We start from the raw sequence: 20,456 nt of genomic DNA, 5'->3' as shown, positions 1-20,456 counted from the left end.
ATCAGATTTGGTTTTAAGTTTTTTGTGTATCTGTTGAAGGAATTACTGTTAAATTCAGTATTTGATGTTCCTATTGAAAATGGTCTAATGCAAAATATAGAAAATAATAATAATAAAATGTATTTTTATTCGAAAACGTTATAAAAACTAACGTAAGAATTTAACAAGACATGCGTCTTTCTGAACGAGTTGTGTAACGATTTGTTTCGCTATAACAAACTTTGTTTATAAAACTTTTTTTCATATGATCCTTTTTTTAAAGCATTTTATAGATTTGTTGTGATAAAACATACAAGTTTTTAGAGTAAATTACTGGTCTTGTAGTTTGTTGGTTTTCCCTACTACGGTCCCTCAAACGCGTTTATTACATTACTCGTCTATGTGGTATGCAAAAACGCATGTTCTGAGGCCCTCCCTTTAACGAAATCTGTTAACCCAGTTGACTCAAGGGTCATTTTCGTCTTTTACCCTTTTTTTTTGTCTTTTTATATTTTGTTTTATTAGCTTATACTATTGTATATATATATATATATATATATATATATATATATGTGTGTGTGTGTGTAAAATACACAGAGTCGTCACTCCTTTCCTTTAACATCACCATCAGCCACCACCTCCGACCACCTCTCTTTACTCTCTCTCTCTCTCTCTCTCTCTCTCTCTCTCTCTCTCTCTCTCTMTATATATATATATATATCTCCGTTCTCTTACATGCATACATCCCACAGTCATCTTCCCCATCCCCCATTGTGAAACCCATATATGGGCTCCTCCTTTTATCCACCTTTGTTTTAGGCGGGCTCACAATAGAAGCAATGTGAAACACCACCCACCTTCATCTTAGGCTAACCTATTGCTACCACCAAGTCCACCTCCATCTACGTTCTCATACACACTCAAAACCACATTTATCTCTTTCGTCCCCTCCCAACCTTCCATCTTGTTTGATAATATGTCATATATGTGTGTGTGTATATATATATATATATATATATATGACAGCTTATCATATACTTTCTCATATTTCTCAAAAGAACTATGACAAGTGGTTCTTTGGATTGTTGTATACGTATTAATTTGGGGCTACCATAATAAAAATGTATTATCGATTGACTTCCTTCGCAAATTGAAATCGGGTGTTGATATTCAACTTTTTTCCTTTCAAATATTAGCAAACTATATAAAATTTTTAACTTTTTTTTTCCAGATGATTGTTGCTGCAGCCCGATAGGCGTTTACTCGTAAATAAGTAAAAGTGATACAGTTTTTGAACCCAACTTAAAGTATAAAATGTTCTTTTGAATTAGCATAAACAGATTTACATATATATACTCGGATAAATTGTATAATTTTTTTGAAATAATACTTAACTCATTTAAATGTACCAGTAAAACTTTTTTAAAGGTGTAATTATAAAATAAAATACGTAATTTTAGTTAAATTTATTATTAATTAATTATTAAGAGGTAAAAAAACCCACTTGCATTAAAATTGGAATTTGATAGTGAGTGACAATCATTGTTAGTTAGAGGGACTAAAAGTGAAACAAAATGACAATCAATTACTTTCCATTATAAAATAAATAATTTTATATTTGTAAAAATGACATCTTTCCTTTCCTTTTTTTCCTGCTCAAAAACATGAAAATTTATTTTTTCTTCTTCCTGTTCCTTCTATTCTTAAAAACAGAAATAAAAGAATTTCTTTCTTGTCTTCCCTTTCAAAACTCGAGAACACAATACAAAAATGACTAACAAACGAATTTAATTGGAAAGCTCAGCCATTTTTTCCAATTTTCAAGCTAAAATTTTTCAATATTTAAACAAACCACATACTTACGATGTTAAAGGTTATATGTTTATAGGCTTAATCATTTGAGAACTCCAAAGTTTATGAGATCAATGAGAACTACAAACATTTTTCCTTCTAAGTATAATATTTAATATATTGATTAACATATGTTTGTTTCACAATATGTTTGTTTCACGTGTACTTGGTACACAATGTGAAACTTTTTATTTGTATTTTTGTTTCGCAAACATGCCAAAAATGTTCACATTGTGAACTGGGTACATGTGAAACAAATACATTATGAAACAAATATAGGTTACTCGATATTCTAAGCCATAGTTTTAGATGGAAAAAAATCATATGAAATAACACATGATGCACTAGTTCTCAAGATTATCACAATTTCATGGATTCTTAAAAAAAGTTTCCATATATATGTGTGAGAGAGAGATAAAAGTAAATTACACTTTTGGCCCCTGTGTGGTTGGCTGGTTGCCACACATTAACAACTCTTTTTCCCTTTTTGAACTAATTATAGTTTTGGTCAATATGGTTGCCATTTTGTTTCACTTTTGGTCCCTCAAACGAAAATCTGTTAAATAGATCTGTTAACTTGAGGGGTATTTTCATTTTTTTTATATTTTTAAAAATTTTCAATAAAAATTAAGAAAAAACTATTATTATATCGAGACAAGATTCTGATTGAGAGGTGTGAGAGAAAAACAAGTCCTAGAGGAGTCGTATGAAGCGGGAGCTCCATGTACAGTTTTGAAGCTGAGCCTTTCCAACGAGACGGGGGAATTATGCTTTTTCTCCCGCCGCAGCTTCGTGGGCGGGGGAAAATGACGTGAGAAAAAGATCCCAAGGCTAAGCCCCTATTGAAATAGTGTGTGTAAGTCAACTATATGTTTCAAATGAAACTCGTTTCGACTCATCGTGGGATCACATTAGAATTATAAATTATTATTACGATAATTTATATTCATATATCAATGATAATAAATTACGCAAAAAGGTGGTCCTCTGCCGGCACCTGTGGCTTCCGAGGTACAAGAAGATGGTCGCCATTTGTTGCTCAAACCACAACGAGCAACGACTGGAGTCAGAGCGTTAGAGTCGAAAAGAGGATTCCTCACTTCTTTCTCTCCTAAAAACTGGGAAGCGTTGAGAACAAAGAAATTGTTGGTCTATCCCCGAATGTGGGCCTAGAATCATTAGCCAAATCTCGAGATTTCTTTATTAATCTATTTTTGTATTGACAGTGCCAAAATACTTTGATTTCTCATGATAATACCTTACGTGCCAAACGTGCTAATTTCAATTAATTTAAGAAAATTCTAATTTATATGATAATATTACTTATTCAACAAATTATATGATTTACCCGAGTTGATTTTCCGTTGTGATAAACTGATAAAACAATAGCTATTGAAACTTTATCACGTTCAAAAATAGATAGATCTAACGTCGCATTCAGTAAATATTTATGATACATGTATTGGGTGTAGTCAATATGTCTAAGCTTGTCCCATGATGTATAATAAATGATACATTGGGACAAATGTAAAGGCAAACAAATAGCTTCTGCTCTAAGAACAGAGGATTATGTCGGTTGTAAGAGCCGTGAATCCGCTTGCCTAACGGATTTCTCAAGTGTTCAAATTTATTTATGGCATGAAACAACCCGCAACATGGATGTAGCTTATTAATACGCTACAGGAAACCCTACTTGAGTCAATTTTAATTTTTTTACCGCCAAAACCTGGAGGAGGGTATGGGAGTTCTGTTGGGTTTTGACCAGAGCGGAATAGGCACACTGAAAAATGAGGATTTCACCGAGCTACGTAAATCGATTTGGATGCCATCAAATTATTCTTGCCGGAGACGACAAAGTAGATGTATATATGTGATCGTATATATACATATATATATATATATATATTATTATTATATTTTTAATATTTTAATTGAGAATTATAAAATGACCAAAATACCCATGAGATAACGGACTTTTTTTAACGCAAGTTAATTTAAAAGACTAAAAATGAAACAAAATGACAACCAAAAGCGTAATTTACTTCTCTATGTTTATCTTTTTAACAAACACAAAAAAAGAAATAGTAAAAAAAAAATTCAAAAATCAACGGAATCATGAAGAGATATGGACCACAAGATTAAAAAATGGAATCATAAGATGGACGGCCAGGATTTGCTAAAAGATCGGCGAGCAAAGAGGCGACTCCATACGCTTCGCTTTTAACTGGAGCATTAACCGAACCCTCCGATCCCTACTATCATCACCGCCTTCTTTCTCCCATCTCTCTATTCTGGTAAGTCTCTCTCTCTTCGATCCCTTTTTTTTTACCCCTTCTTTCTCTCTCTAAATCCCTCTTTATCTCGCACGTTTTGTCCAACGAGCCAGGGGTTTTCTAGGGTTTCGAAACACACCACCTTTCCCCCAAATTGGGATTTTGTTTTCTTGTTCTTTTATTGGCTCAAAGATCCACGTTTTGTGTCGGACTCTTTGGAACCATTATCCAGGGGGGTTTCAATTTGGGAATTTTTCTTACTCTAGGGTTTATTATTCATTAGGTGTTGTTTCGATTTCGATTTCGATTTCGATCGAGGGTAGGGTTTAGTTGGGTGTATTGGGTTTTTGTTTTTGTTATTGATTCTTTCGACTCGTGTATTTCGTGGCATTGGGTTTGGATGTTCTTGATCTGGATCGATTGATGAAATCACAATATTAGTTTGGGTTAATTGAGGAATGGGTTCAATTTGATATTTTTGTAATGAATTGGATTTGGAAGGGAGATTGACGACTCGTGTTTGCTTGAATCAGTGAATGGTTTGAGGGTAGGTCCTTAATTCGATTTGATTACTTTCGATTCGTGTAATTTTTTTGTGAATTGGACGCATGAATTGCTGATAAAGGTCTGATACAACCTAAATCTATAACCTTTGACGATTCTAATTCAGAAATTTTTTGAGGAGGATACATTGGTTCTTCGATATCTTTTTCAAGATTCTTAGGTGGCATATGTGTAGTTGAGTGTTAAATAAGTTTGGAAATGGGTATTTATGAACACTGGGAGTTGATACTTGCAGCTCTTGGGGACTGAGTTTTATGGCACCTACTTTTCCTGTAGAGTTTGCTGGACAGAGAGTTTCGAAGAATTTATCACAAACGAATTTCACTCGAATGATGGGGAAAACGAGGAAAGTTTCTAAGGGTTACTCTTATGGGTTTGTTCCAGACTACCGTCATGCCGTTGAGACCATGGCTGATTCCGAAGGATTTGGCAGCTCAGGACGGCTCGATACTGAAATGACTGCTTCAGAAGATTCGTGTGCACCCAGAAGGAAATGCATCAACTTGAATGGGGATTCTTATCAACAACTTGGGGTACCGATTCAAGTTTTGTCTTTATCGAAGTTGTCTGGTTTTGAGAGGAAGGAACTGGGCTTCAGATTGAAACGTGAGCTTGAACAAGTTAGAACATTCCAGAAGAACATTGCTATGGTTAGTTCTAACGGTTTGTCTTTGTCTCCATCCAGCGATGTTCATAGCTGTAGTGCTGGACAAAGGAGACCCATTCCGGAATTTTCCAGGTCTATGTCCGTCCCTGCTTCTCATTGCAAGAAGAAGGCTCCGCCTGGACGTAACGGTGGGGCCCGCTCAAAGAAGTCTGCAGCGGGCCGTGTTGATTCCGTGAAGAAGGCATTGCCGCCGGCTTCTGGGAATGCCATGTTGATGAAACAATGTGAGACACTGTTGAACAGGTTAATGAGTCATAATTTTGGTTGGGTTTTCAATACTCCTGTTGATGTTGTAGAGCTAAATATCCCTGATTATTACACTGTTATTAAACATCCAATGGATTTGGGGACGGTGAAAACAAAGTTAACATCAGGCAGATATATGGATCAATGGGCTTTCGCAGCTGATGTTAGGTTGACGTTTTCGAATGCAATGACTTACAATCCACGCGGAAATGATGTGCATCTTATGGCTGAAACCTTGAGCAAGTTTTTTGAAGTTAGATGGAAAGCGATCGAGAAGAAGCTGTTAGTGGCCACAGAGGCAGTGGTTCCTATGAGACAGAACGTTGTGGAAACTGAAACTGCTACTCCCATGCCTCCTTTTAAAAAGAAGAAAACCACATATTTAGGAAATGAAATAAAGCAAGAACCTGTTAAGAGGACTATGTCTGATACTGAAAAGCACAAACTGAGCTCCGAATTGGAGTCCTCGCTTTCAGACCTACCTGAAAGCATTATTGATTTCCTTAAGGATAATAGTTCAAATGGGAACCAAACAACTGAGGATGAGATTGAGATTGATATCGATACTCTCAGCAATGATACATTATTCAAATTGAGGAAGCTTTTAGATGATTATTTGGTGGACAAACAGAAAAACATGGCAAAAGCTGAGACTTGTGAAATTGAGGTACAACTTTCTTGCATGCTATCTTCTCTATATAAGTAATCCCCCTTTTCTCCCCTCCCCAAATCCCAGATGCCCATTAAGAAAAATGGGAAACCTAAATAATCCAGTGATTGTTTCATTTTCTTTGTGTAATTGCAGCTTCACAATGAGTCAGGATTCAGCAACTCATCCATGCAAGCATGCAAAGGTTGAATTTCAATCAAAGCTGAATATAGATTCCATAAATTATCTCTTTTCCGATTTGCTGGGTGGTTCTAATTTTATGTTAGTTTCAGCGAATGATGCCAATGAAGAGGATGTAGACATTGGTGGTAATGACCTGCCTATCTCAAGCTTCCCTCCAATAGAGATAGAGAAAGATACAGCTGTCAGGAACAGTAAATGCAGTAGTTCAAGTAGCTCCAGTAGTGATTCTGGATCATCATCTAGTGGTTTGTGTTGCTTCAACCTTCTGAAATTTCTATTTGTGAACCCTTATGACCTTATTATATACTTGCTTCCTTTTCATGTTTTTTTCTTTGTGTTGGTGCTTTTACGCATGCATTGGCGCTCTCTGTGGTCAATCCATGCTGATGCTAGAATAGCTTTTCCCCCGTCCATACCTAGGATGGCTGATATTAGTAGATGCTACTTGAACCACACTTTTTCTATACATATCGGCGTTTCGTATAGAGGTTATTATGTCAGGAATAGTATCACTACCCATGATTAATTAAAATTATTGGTGCCTCCAAATTTCATGAGTTTGAAAGTTCCCATTGTCCATGAATTAGATGTGTCATATGTTTGCTTGCCTGGTAGATCAGACTGTAAGAAGTGTGTTCTGTCACCTTTTTTTTTTTCTGAATCACTTGATGGTATTTGATGTCGTTTTGGCACACATTGGACTTGTGTTTAGCATCCCAAATGAAAATACCCGTCTTTTCTTTAGGAATAAATCAACTTAGATTATTTTAATGCTTTTCTGGTGTTTATTCTGTATGTTGCATTTGATCATGACTCCCTTTTCTTATTCTTTTTTCTAGTTTTAGTTTAACTATATGCTTTGTAAATTATAGGGGCAAGGGAAATAATATTTCTGTCTTGGTTGAGCATATGATGTATATGTATGACTGCATGTATTTAGGATTGAAGCCAACCCGTATGCATGGACATGATTCATGGTACAGGTTTGGCTGTATGGCATTACAAATAGTTGTTGGGGCATGGTTCTCTGAGGGTACTCTCATCCATAACTTTATCTGGGTGCATGCTACTTTGTTTATATCTACATATACATCATTCCATATATGCATACACACAAACACACTCACATATATATATATATATATATGTGTGTGTGTGTGTGTGTGAGTGTGTATGTTTGAATAAAGCATATGTGCTTTCAAATTCAGACGGCTAGTCCTTGTCTTGAACAACATACACCTTCATCTCCTAAATGGAGTGTACTTGAAGACATTTCTTTTGACGATGTACTTTTGATTACATAAAAATCGAAAAGCTACTATTTATTCATTCTTTTAGGTATTTTAGGAAAATATTTTTTTATCTGATTGTTAAAGTTTCATATAGGCTATAGCATTCCCTTTATGTGATAAAGAAAATTGTTAATTGGACGTCTTTCTTGTAAACAATAATGCCATGGTTAGGAGTTATCTCCACTTTTTTGTATTCTAAAATCACAATTTATGTTTTACGGTAATTAGGTTAGTAACCACTAGTGGTTTAGTTCTCGAACAAATTCAGAGTTGGATAATTGTAATTTGATCTTATAATTCTTATCGTTTATGCTGTTATTCAGATTCAGAGTTGGATAATGTTGAGATTAGAAACAAGGTGGCATGCAATGTTCTTGTATCTATTTATGTTCAACATTGCATCTTGAAGATGTTTCATAGACAGTATAGATTAGCATTAATCTTGTGTTAACATCTGCTTCACTTAAATATCTTATGAAATAACAAAATCAATATGCTCAGTGGCATTGAAAAAGATTAAAGAACAGTAAATTTATTTAAATTCTTATATTTGTCTTCCACCGACCCTTTGGGTTAACTTTCTATTTACTTCTCCCATGATATTATCTTTCATGGCATCTTGGAATCTGAAAAAAATACTCATGCCTCTAGAAGGGACGATTTGGGAAGTTGGGTGGAGTAAGTGAGGTGGCACAATTGTTGTCGTTTGATGTTTTTACATTGTTATTGTTGGTTAATACAGAAGCTTAATCAGTTTCTGATGCGATGTGCGGAAATTGTCCAATTTTTCTCCATTTTTTTGCAAATCTGTAAGTGTTGTTCTTTGTCAAACTGAGATGGTATACTTTGATCATTTTGTAAATGTTGATGCCAGAATGGCAAAAGGCATCTTAAGATGTTGAAGTCTGCTAAGTTATTATTCATTTTATTTCTACAATTTCTTGCTTAGGATTAGGGAAATAGGATTTTGAACACGTCTTCTACTAAGTAACAACAATATATTGTCTAAACTCATGACTCCTAGCATGTCATATGCAATGATGGAGATGGACTACATGGGATCAGCAGAATTCTAGGTAATTAGACAGGAAAGCCTTGCATGCCAAACTTGCGGGAAGGGATATAACTCACCGTGGAGATAATATGATGTCAGATTAAGGTTGGAGCTAAGAAATCACCTTTGTTCACTAGATTTTGATGATCTTGACTATAATTTTTGCAGTTCTCTTGGCTTTGATGACTGATAAAATGTTTCTGCCCCGATGAGATCAAATTGCATGTAATTTGATTACCAAGAAAAACAATTTAAGAGAATTGGAAACCCATTTCATCTTGATCATGAATTTTTAATGGTGAAGTATGTGGAAGATTTTTAATTCGTTTACACATGGACCGTCTTTGGTTAGGAGCAGGTTCAGTTAAGAACCTCATTCTCATGAAGAACTGGAGGACTGCCACAATGTGACCTATTCATCAAAAATATGGACGTGTTATTCATCATGAAATGTTGTTCATCATGAAATGTTGTGACAAATTCATCATAATGTGTGACATGATGAATAACATGTCCATATTCATCATGAATGTGTTATTCATCCCCAAGGACACATGGCGGTTCCTGGGTTCTCAATGAAAAACGGGTTCTCAACCGAACTTTCCTCCTTTTTCTTATATGCATCTGAGATGTGGACGGAGGCTCTTATAGTAAGCGAATGATGCAAATGATGCTTGTTTCTGCAGACTCAGACTCAGACAGTTCTTCAGGAAGTGAATCAGATGGTGCAAATGCTTCAGCCATCATGAACAACAATAAGGTAAGCTCTTTATGTCACAGTTCGCAGTTAAGTTTAGCACAAATGAAAGTGTAGATGCTTCTAGTTGTCTGGCTGTTATGTGCATGAATACTGACATGTGTTGCTGTTCTTATTTCATATTAGGACACGTTCTGCTCTGAGGTTAATATGGAGCAAATTCCAGCTGTTCATGAGGATGCAGAGGCTGAACATTGTGAGTTTTACATCGAGAATGTAACAATCCGTCTCACATTGATAGAAAATTAGATCTGTGAGCTCCTTATAAGCTCAAAGTTCTGGACGACCAATTACTTCCACCATTTTCATCATGTTGATTTGGAGGTTATTGGGTCAGTCTGCTGCTTTGGGTTTTGGGCGTTACAAATAATTAGTAGAAATCTTACAAGGTTGTGTTCTTCTATATTTCTTGAGGTTATGTATGTATTTTTCAGATTCTGTAAATGGGATGGGCCTGGTTGAGCAAAAATCTCACTCTATTCCTGTTTCTGGTGAAGTTGATGGCCGTCAAGAGGGTAAGCAGTGAAATAATGAAGAAACTATTGTGCTGTCGGTTTTACGGCATCTTCTCACCATTAATGCTATAACACGTCTTAGGGGAGAGCGCTGCATCCGAGAGGCAAGTGTCTCCCGATAAGCTTTACCGTGCGGCTCTATTGAGAAACCGTTTTGCTGACACCATACTGAAAGCTCAAGAAAAAACCATTGGAAAGGTATGAATTAGTCCTGTGCTTCATTTTATGGATCTTACATGGGGTTATTCAGGGGAATAACCTTTTGATAGATTTTTTTAAAATACATGGCCTGCTGACTGATTTAAGGCATTCTTGTATTAGAAAGAGTCATTCTTTTATTAGGAAGATGCGTTCTTGAATCTGTTAGAAGGTCGTGCATTTAAAAAAAATCTGTCGGAAGGTTATTCTTGTTGAACATACATAACCGCATTGGTATACCTTATTGCAATGACTGATTGTGAGAATGTGGTATTATGAGTTTCAGGGCTGTGAGAAGCAGGATAGGGAGAGGCTGAGGCTTGAGAAGGAGGAGCTAGAAAAGCGAAGAAAAGAAGGTTTTAATTTTTTTTTTTGTGTATATACACTATATATAAAGGGAGGTTTATTTAGGAACCTTAAATATTTTAGGAACCCTGTGACGACTCATTTTGTTAGTATTCATGATGAATTCATACAAAATAGGTCGTTCCTGGGTTTCTAAAATATTTTAGGTTCCTAAATAAGCCTTCCCCTATATATTTGTTTTTGGTTATTACCTCATTATATTTCTTTTTGGGCAATTATTACTGAACTTGAGATCATCTTGTCATGTAGAAAAAGCTCGATTGCAAGCAGAAGCAAAGGCTGCGGAAGAGGCACGGCGAAATGCGGAATTAGAAGCTGCTGTCGAAGCGAAAAGGAAGAGGGAACTGGAGAGGGAGGCAGCACGTCAGGCTCTACAGAAGGTAATTATTGCACCTTTTAATCAATTAAATGACGATTTTACCCTTAATAATAGGGGAGCGGATAATTTCTCCATCTCATAAGTAAGGGTAAAATTGGAAACTAGACAATTACTTTTGAAATAGGACACTTATTTTGGGACAAACTAAAATAGAAATATGGACATTTGTGTTCGGATGAATTGTAGAGCTGTTCACGGGCGGTACTGCCCGCTAGACCGAGCTCGCACAGTTCGTTAGGAAATTAGACCATCATTCTTGGAAAAATGGGCGGGCTTGGGCTGGACTGTTAAAATTAATGGGTGGCCCGGGTGATGAATTTTTTTTTGGACATGCCCACCCAGCCCAGTGTATTATTATAGTTGATTAAATTCTATATATGATTGATACTTTAATGCTTTTTTTATTGAAAAGATTTACCAGTGGCTTTGTGTTGGACTCCCTCTACTAAAATATTAAGTGGTTAAATATTTTGTTATTGAAAAAACCCGAACTATGAAAGTTGATAAATTATTGAAGAGAAAATGTCCATCCTTCATATATTGTGGAACTATTTTTTTTTCTTACACTATGTACAGTGGTATATTTTACGCCTTATTTACGTTGGAAAGAAAATAATGTAATTTAAAAGATTTTAAATAACATATGAATTCATTGGGCGGGTACGGGCAGGTTCTCAAGCCTGCAAAAATGGGCTTGGGTTTGCTATATTACGCCTGTTGGACAAAAAGAATATGTTAGGCCTGGGCCGAGCCCTGCCAAGCCTGCAAATGATCACTTGAAATCTACAATCAGAAAGAAGCTTGATCTCTTGTCTTTAGTTCTGTAATCATATTCATTCAAAGGACTGTGAAATTGCTTTAATTATTTAAAGGGTAAAAGAAGTAAATTTAACAAGATTATGGTCAAGTTTAATGGTTTGTTGAAGATTTGGATTAAGATTGTGATATCTAACACCTATAGTTTTTCCTGCCAGATGGAAAAAATGGTTGATATCGATGACAATTCTGGGTTTCTTGAAGATTTGGAAATGCTAAGTGTCGCGGCCGCTGAGCCTTTAGAAAACTTCATAGATGAGGCTAGTGCAGATTGTGGTGAAGGGAGGTTTAAGTTGAACGGAAAAGGTAATCCGCTGGAACAACTTGGCTTGTACATGAAAGATGACGAAGATGAAGAGGAAGAAGAGGTGAACCCGCGACCAGCTCAGGGCGGTGACGATCCAGAGGAAGGAGAGATTGATTGAATGAATGGATTCTTCACATGTTTGGTATCATATTCATTATGAATAGTGGGTGGCATTATTACAGCAGAGGATGGATTGATTCTTTGAAGTGGAGATGAAGAGGATTTGGCCTGGAAATGAGTGCTGGATTGATTGAACATACAACACAGATTGTAGATCTTCTGAGGTTTTGCATTCCTTTTAGTTAACCATTTTTTTGTGTAAAAAAGTGGGAAGCAATTCTTTTTAGTAGTGAGATAGTGAAGGTTAATGCACTTGCAAAAATTGCAAGATGCTTAGTTTTTTTGGTTACTGAGAAAAGGGTTTGCATTTTTGCACAACTTGTGCAGGTAGAGCTTGTTTGCATGTTTTTAGGGCATGCATGTTGCCATTTGGATCAATTCTATTTCTGATTAAAGGAAATGTTTAATGTTGGCATAAACCATGAATGGAACAAAATGGGGTTTGCACAGAAAAGCCAAAACCCAAAGGCTAGCCCAGGCTTGTGTGGTCTGAAGAATCCTGGGCTTAGTGACCATGAAGCCGGGTTTGAGCCTGGCCTCAAAGCTTGATCGGGTCCAAATTGCCTGAAAAAGCTTGGTTAAGTTTTGCTTGAAAAAAAGGCTGATCGGACCCTTTTTCTATCCCAAAGCCCGATACCGCGTGTTTTTATGGGTTTAGAAGCGGGCCTCTCTAGTTTGAAAATCAAGTTAATTATTTTCTCGAAAATTTCTTTGATAGTGCGTTTGGTCCGTTTTAAAGAATGGAAACGGGAACGTAGGAGAATGGGTATAGGAATAATATTTTCGTTCCTCCAAATCCGGTTAGGCATGGAAATTAATGGGTCTAGACTCTAGAATAATGAACCCGTTATATTATATCAAATCAAACTACATTAATTATTATAATTCATTTTCCCTTAATACCCCCCTTAGGCCTTCTTATCAATAAAAGTGACTCTAAGAAGCTTATGATAGCACATGGAAGTTATGGTTAAATTATAGTATTTCTTGGTTTTAATATTTTATTTTATTCTTTAATTCAGTCGACGCTATAATATGGTCTTATATGATTTGGAGAAAACGATAATGTTTTTATTTTTGAATAAAATATAAATTTGAAGATGTTATAAAATTTGACAAAAATATATCAATATTAGTATCAAATTAACTATTTAAAATTCTTCATTTATTGTATAATTTTTTAGTTCAATTTTTTATTATAATTTAATTTAACGATAATAATTAATTGTTTTGTTAGAACTTGATAATTATCCTAATAATAGTTTATATTTTTTTTATATTTTAAAATGAGATGTTTATCCTCTATTTGATTATGTTTATCCATAGTTAATTATACGAATTCAAACATTGAACTTTAATAAATTGTACTTACGCACAACTTACTTGTAATTTTAAACTTTAAATAATATGCATCAATATACAGTATTTTATGCATTAAAATGGTTTTTAAAAGTTTTTGTCAAATGCTTTATAATACAGTATATATATATATATATATATATATATATATATATATATATATATATATATAAGTAAATTGTCAGATTTAAAAAAATATTGGTTTTTTGTTAATAGCAATGAAAAGTTGGCCATATCCGGCCGACTAGCAAGAAGCATATCTTACTTCAGATATTTAAATTAAAGAATCATAGGCTTAGTGGTACCTACATCAGCGGTAAAACCCGAAATCATCGAAGAAGTTAAACGTTCAAACCTCATGAGTGTGCACGAACATTTCTCCTATAGGGTCAGATACTCGGTTTAGAGGAAAACAACAAAAAATGAAAAAAAAACTAAGAAACATCCTAATAACCATTCATCTATAATATATGATGTGCAAATACGCATAGAAACCAGAAAATATCTTCAATTACTTATATACCGTACAAATGAATAGTTATTAATGTCATCTCTTGCTAAAGAAGCATTGAAGTAGCAGTTAGCTCTTTTTCCTTCTTCTCATAAATTAAGAAATCAAGGGTCAGAAAGATCCAATGGACATAAATAATAAATACAGGGCTAAAAATGGAAAACTATACTGCTGCTAGTAGTACCACAAAGAAATAGACCACCAGACCTAATGATGCTTCTTTCTCTCCAACTATCAAACAGAACCTTTTCAGTCCTCTCAATCTCCCTATACTTCTCCATATCCATTCCCCTTTTGCTGCTATTTGTTGAATCATCTTCAGGGTTCCAACTTCCATGGCTGCTGCTCCCTTCATCTTGGATTAATTCCAAATCCTATTCAAAATTCACACCACCATCATCAACCGGTTAAAGAAATACACCAAACGTATCCTATAATTCCAAAATAAGCGGATGAAAGTATTCTACAAGGTTTTAGGGTGTCGATTTGACATGGGTAGTTTAGTAATTTATCAATCGTATACTATCTTTATTTTTTCCACCTATTTTGGTAGGACACAAAAAATGCATATTTGTCCCGCTCAGATCATGTCTTATACTAGTCTAATGTTGCACCAATTACTAAACATAAGACGACAAGTTTTTATACCGTCCTGTCTCACATACCAAACGCACATGGGTCCCATTCACTTGATGGTAGTTCAATAACCACAAAATGTGCGAGTTCAATAGTGTAAAAAGTAGCATTTTATGTTTCCTTGTGGAAAAATGAGGGAAACCGACAATTACCTGAGATGGATCCCATAGTTTTGTTTTTGGAGTCGTGGGAGGCGGCATTGTTTTCCGGCTTGTAGGAGGGCCGCCATCATTGCCATCCCATTTCAACCAAGGTAGTTTAATGCCTTCCATTTCGACAGGAAGAGAGTTGCATCCTGCAGGACTACCGTTTTGACCACCATCTCTTTGTTTGGTAGTTCCGGTTAGAGTTGAGCTCGTGTCACTTCTTTCTCCATCAAACGAAGAAAAATCCGTATCTTCAACATTCGATATGAAGTCTTCAAAGTATTGCTCTGCTTCTTCGTTTAATCGTTTAGACACGTGGCTCCTGTCATTGCTCCTCTGGAAGTACAAAAATCATCAGCAATTAAGAACACTCCAACAGTTTCTCCATAATTTTCTTTAAAATGGAGAAAGAAAAGTTAAAATCTCCAAAACAATTACGCTCGACTTCAACAGTTTCTTCCAAAGGGAAATTCCAACGAGCATAAAAACTACAAAATCACATTTTTCTCCATTTTTGAAGGAGCTGTTAAAGATTTTCTTAGACTTATGCCATGATGGTTTCACAAATAGTCATCAGCAAGATAGAGAATTAATAGAACTACACCTTTCTGGGATGTGAGACTCTCTGTGCATTAGCAGTGCTCTTCGGCTCGGGAAGCACTTCCCTCACAATCTTGTACCCATCCTTACCCTGTTGCCCCTCTAGCATCTTTTCAGCCGACAAATCTTGTTTCCGCTTCTCCGGCTTTAGATAAGAAAAGATGAAATTATCCACTACTTCAGAATTCAGAGTATAAGTGCAAGAATTAAAATGCCAATAAAAAAAGTTATCAAAAATATGATAAAATAATGTCATTCAGATTATTTAAATGTTGCACTTTTAACCATGAATTCAACTATTGCAAACGAGAATGGTATCCTGGACATTTCATCAAGTTCTTAATTTCCTTGCCATTTGAATGTTGATAAACTGGCCCTCGAAAAGTTATAATGAAGTAGAAAAGTAACCATTAAAAAAATTTACTTCATTACTTTTACGATATCATGTCTAAAATGACAAAAACCATCATCTGATGACATTAGTAGACAACACTTCATCAAGGTAGATGTAGTTAATGAAGCAGCTTGTTACCTGTTTTAACTTTGTCGTATAGTTCTTTCTTGTTGTAGAAACCGTTTGAAGACCATCAGATTTGTTTGAATGCAAACGATCATGTACAGACAATGCGGAGGGCTTTCTTTCCATGGTCTGGATCAGTTAGTAAAAAAATGTTGTAGTCAGCAAACATAGTACCAAATATTTGGAGGTGTCATAATCATGGCATTTAAGAAAGTACTAGACCTGTTCAAGTTCTATCATGATTTCATTGACAGCAGACCTAAGCTCTTTTCTCATTGCTTCGTAAAGCCCATGGTTAGTATCATCCCTAGTGGGGTGGTCAATCTACAACATAGGATTGGTTGTTAATTATGCAGATATGAACAGTATAGGAAATAAATAAATGGTACTGTTGGCATCTGGAGACAATTACCCCACCCCCACTTTTTCCCTCCATAGGTAGCAGTTATATTTCGGAAAAGAACAACCTTTTTTTGTGCATAAACGGCTCGAATAGTCTTCTCAATTTCCTTTTTCCCATAACGAGCATCTCTTGAATCATCGTCAGTCAATGCAGAAGATTGGCTCTGAGATATCCATAGACATTGCACACAATTAATTTCGTTTTACAACTGAGTCTAGATACAGCTCAGAAAAAACAAGAATTTGATAATATCCTTAGCCCGCTGGAGAGCTAGATTTGCCTTAATTGTTTTGTCTCTTTCCTTCAGCTTTTCGTGATCCGCTGCCAAACTTATTCCAAGAGAGCTCATATAGCAATCGTAAAAAAGTTGGCATCGGATTTTGAACCCAGGTTTGTGTAATTCAGACTTGTGTAAGATTAATTTGTATTGGCTACCAAAGGTAACAATTGTAAAATATCCTATAAAACCAGCAAAAACAAACATGAGGTGCTTTAGTTTACCGAGTAGCCATCGTGTGACCTCAATTGAGGTGTTTGGCTCATAGATCTGCTCAATCTTCGATGACTTGAAGCAGTGGGTCTTTGAAAAGAAGCAACCCGACTATTTCCATTATTGATGTTTCTGGACTTGAGTTGATTGGTAGAACTCCAGGAATGATCTATATCGCTCTGTCGATCAAATAAGAAGTTTTATCAGGCTCCAAAAGAATGTACGAAGACTGGAGCACTACAATTAAAGCAAGACTGAGAAAATCCAACAGTAAACATAGTAACATGAGAAGCCACTCACACTGAACAGCTCTTATCAAAGACATGACAAGAGCCACACCATTGCAGATCAAACAGATTTAATATTATTTGTTGTTGTCAGTGATAGCTTGTAGAATAGATAAACTGTCACATGATGCATTCATGCATCACAAATGGTTAGAGTATACTTATAGTTTCAACAAGGATCAAATATCAATAAATGCTTGTCTTTACCTAAGCAATGGGTCCAACTAAGAGAAGCTAAGCAACAGGCTAGTTTACAAGACACTTAATAGTTTCACCACTCTGGAGCTGGAAAGGTTAATATGTCCAACCAAAGGGCCTTTGGCCTAGCGGTATGTGGGTCTTTCGCCTGCTAAGAGGTCAGGGGTTCAAACCTCACCAAAGGTGAGGAGGGGGTGTGAGTTTATTTGTTCTATTTGCCGTATATAAATATTATATACTTCAAAAAAAATGTTAATATGTCCACAACCTTTACTCCTAAAAGCTGAGAGGATACCCGATGTCATATGGTAATTGGACCTTTTACAGTGATATCTATGAATGCAATGGGTCCAAGATCTATCCTTAGATAGATGCAGTACAAAGTTGAACAGGATCTTTTGAAACCACCTTCACCCCCATATATTATCCAAGTCGTTGGTTTTTTTTGCATTTCCAAAGGGTTGTACTTCATTGAAAGACCGTGGCACCTTTTACTATCTTCATTGATTTGTTGTGTGAGAAAGTATCCTTAACCAAACGGAGCATGTCAGGATCCAATGGGAGAGTGAGAAAAGAGGGGGAAGGTAAATACAAACAAACCACAAACCACAAACCAGGGTGACTGGACAGGTATATCAACAAAATGCATTAGACTTAGCGGACTATATCAGCAAGTTTTATACCTAGTCAAGTATTCAATTATTTTTGTCATCAACTTTTTTGTCTACATGTTAGTCAGTCTGTACTGGTTGGGGAAAGGCAAAAGATAGGATGAATGATTTCATATTTTCATATACCCAATAATTCACCTGTTATTAATGAATTTGAGGAATCATGCATCACAGCATCAGCCAAACACAAACTTGTGTGTAGCTTAAAAAAGACTTCCGAAGTTAGCAATGAATTACCTCCAGAAGAAGCAAACAACACATCCCAAAATCTTTAATCACACTTCCCCAAAATTGTGGAACAAAATATCCAACAATGCAGCACTTCCATGATTATATTACCATCCATGTCAGACAAAAACTATCAAACAATCTGATTTTATTCTTGGAGATGTAGACAAGAAGACCAATTTAGTCGGGATGCATACCAGTATACCACAATATAACTAAACAAAAAAGTGCAACTTTATAAGCTTGTACAATAGCTGTGGTTGATATAGATTAGAGAGTGCAATAAAGAAACATTCGCTTTTACTGGTTCTTCTTCAGAACAATGGTCAAATACAATAACATAGTTTCATCAATTGTTCTTCCCTGACTATTTTCATCTGATGCCAAAGCAGTTTTACATGAATCTGGTTGTCTTCTCATTCTATATTATTTCATATCAGTATATCACAATGAACAAATATGGAGATATTTCAAAGCTATATGCCTCTGTCATTGATTTCATATTTAATTCCCCACAGAAATTTGTAATTGAAAATCTTGGCTTCTTGAGTAATCCTTGTATAAGGCCTTAGGTTCATGGGATTTCTTCAACCAATATGCTTTCTTGCTCACAACAGCAAGAAACCCCAAACCTCTAAATGACACTTTTTCTTGATCGATGGGCCAAAAACAGTTGAGCAAATAGATTTCACTGAAGATTATACTCTACTTTTACTTCAGCTAAATTTTATCTAGAAAACATTTACCTCGGAATCGCTTAACTGGTACCGTGCAACTGACACAGAGCGTCTCCTTCTCAAATCAGCATCGGAAACAACCCTAGTAGTACCACCAGCATTAGGAGTAGTACCGTCGTTACGCCTGGCCACAGACCTGCCACGCCTTTGAGAAAACGCCGTCGCACTAACACCCTCAGAAACTCCAGAATTAGCACCATTGTGATGCCTCGATACAGACCTTGAACGCCTTTGAGACGAGGTCGTCACCGGACTAATCTCAGACTTCACCGGAACAGGTCCGCTATTTCTACTGCTTCCACTCTCATCTTCTACCTCGGAGCTGTTTTCCTTCCCAGAAAAAAACTCGATAGCCAGATCATCGAGACTAATTTCCGGAAATCCTGAACCTCTCACAGTGTTAACAAATTTGCGTCTTGGAGTAGGAAGAACACCTGGTTCAATCTCCTCACGAATCGGCCGAGAGAATCTACTAAGACTTCTAGAACGCCGGTGAACCTTAGAAGATGAAGAAGTCGGCGAGTCGTCGGTGGAGGGCGCCGAAGTCCCAATCGGAGCTCTTCTGGTCGTCGACTTGAACGCCGATGTGGCCATCGGGTCACAGATTTCGGAATCAAAGAATGAAAAATGGCATTAACAACATCAAATTGAAAGCTAAAATCACATGGAAATGGTGAAGAAGAACCCAGGAGCAAGGGTTTGATCGAACTGACAGAAGATTTCAAATAGGGCGGATTGGATGAGAGGATTCTGAATAATAATTTAAATTTCAAAAATATTGTAACTTCCGAAGCTTTTAAGGAAATAATACGATTTTTAAAATAATTAAATCATAATATAATAATAATAACAAACAAACTATTTTAATATTTTTTTAAATTAAATAATAACATATTTAGATTTTGTTTTATGTGATCAGGGCTGTTTGAGATTGTTTATTTGAAATAACTTAGGGGCTGTTTGTTTGGCTCTTAATGGTTACATTAAGAGCCAACCTCTTAATCACTAAGAGGTCAAGGTTGTTTGACAAAAAAAATGGCTCTGAATGGTTACATTTTCCCTCTTAACCATTTTGCATCTAAGGGGTCTCTAAACCATTCAGACTCCTCTTTTTCCATATTTGCCCTCTCTCCCAACATTCCTCACACATCGCTCATAGTGTGACATCCGTCACCAAACCAGGTTAGTCAATCGTAACTCGAAACCTAACGTTAGCCCTTTTAGTAAATTTATGTGCTCACATGCTTCCTGAAACATAAGGTGTGAAATTTTAGGAGTTGGGTGTGTTCATTTTTTTTCCCCTTAAGTACTCTGGTCATTCTAATAGTAGAGAAAAGCTAAGTGTTTATTATTCCTAAGTTGAATTTCTTTTTTTCGAGTACATAATTAGTCTATATAAATGTTTTATGTGCATTGTACCGGTGACTAAAAGC

The 20,456-nt window shown here is 35.9% G+C and overlaps 2 protein-coding genes across 5 annotated transcripts; one reads left to right on the top strand and one right to left on the bottom strand.

Moving 5' to 3' along the window:
• The first annotated feature begins 4,109 nt into the window (after positions 1-4,109).
• Positions 4,110-12,652, top strand: LOC112511217 (transcription factor GTE10-like). 4 transcript variants are annotated; one of them, XM_025116741.1, is made up of 11 exons: positions 4,110-4,124; positions 4,944-6,247; positions 6,386-6,434; positions 6,517-6,678; positions 9,466-9,539; positions 9,663-9,732; positions 9,971-10,051; positions 10,134-10,249; positions 10,536-10,605; positions 10,865-10,995; positions 11,969-12,652. In XM_025116741.1, the coding sequence occupies exons 2-11, from the start codon at positions 4,997-4,999 to the stop codon at positions 12,233-12,235; spliced, it is 2,271 nt and encodes a 756-aa protein (XP_024972509.1). In that variant the 5' UTR covers positions 4,110-4,124; positions 4,944-4,996; the 3' UTR covers positions 12,236-12,652. The 4 variants fall into 4 exon arrangements, with proteins under 4 accessions (XP_024972509.1, XP_024972508.1, XP_024972507.1 ...); XM_025116742.1 differs by lacking the exon at positions 4,110-4,124 and having other exon boundaries at positions 5,184-5,273; positions 5,353-6,247; XM_025116740.1 differs by lacking the exon at positions 4,110-4,124 and having other exon boundaries at positions 4,134-6,247; positions 6,523-6,678.
• Positions 12,653-14,097: 1,445 nt separating this feature from the next.
• Positions 14,098-19,735, bottom strand: LOC112510780. The gene is made up of 8 exons (XM_025116129.1): positions 19,033-19,735; positions 16,914-17,081; positions 16,477-16,575; positions 16,232-16,333; positions 16,022-16,138; positions 15,494-15,634; positions 14,896-15,225; positions 14,098-14,481 (listed from the first exon to the last, which is right to left on the bottom strand). The coding sequence occupies exons 1-8, from the start codon at positions 19,615-19,617 to the stop codon at positions 14,257-14,259; spliced, it is 1,767 nt and encodes a 588-aa protein (XP_024971897.1). The 5' UTR covers positions 19,618-19,735; the 3' UTR covers positions 14,098-14,256.
• Positions 19,736-20,456: the final 721 nt, after the last annotated feature.

Source organism: Cynara cardunculus (genome assembly GCF_001531365.2).
Source record: "Cynara cardunculus var. scolymus isolate 2C chromosome LG 4, CcrdV1, whole genome shotgun sequence".
Taxonomy (NCBI): domain Eukaryota; kingdom Viridiplantae; phylum Streptophyta; class Magnoliopsida; order Asterales; family Asteraceae; genus Cynara; species Cynara cardunculus.
The sequence above is the reverse complement of the archived record's forward strand: the minus strand, read 5'-3'. Positions and strand labels throughout refer to the sequence as shown.

Bases quoted from the DNA above. Each gene is read 5' to 3' on its own strand.
- LOC112510780 (XM_025116129.1), bottom strand. From the start codon at position 19,617: ATGGCCACATCGGCGTTCAAGTCGACGACCAGAAGAGCTCCGATTGGG. The intron at 17,082-19,032 runs GTAAATGTTTTC...TTTGATCGACAG, and splicing joins ACCAGTTAAGCGATTCCGAG to AGCGATATAGATCATTCCTG. The intron at 14,482-14,895 runs GTAATTGTCGGT...AATTTTGAATAG, and splicing joins AACTATGGGATCCATCTCAG to GATTTGGAATTAATCCAAGA.
- LOC112511217 (XM_025116739.1), top strand. From the start codon at position 4,922: ATGGCACCTACTTTTCCTGTAGAGTTTGCTGGACAGAGAGTTTCGAAG. The intron at 6,435-6,516 runs GTTGAATTTCAA...ATTTTATGTTAG, and splicing joins ATCCATGCAAGCATGCAAAG to TTTCAGCGAATGATGCCAAT. The intron at 6,679-9,465 runs GTTTGTGTTGCT...TTGTTTCTGCAG, and splicing joins TTCTGGATCATCATCTAGTG to ACTCAGACTCAGACAGTTCT.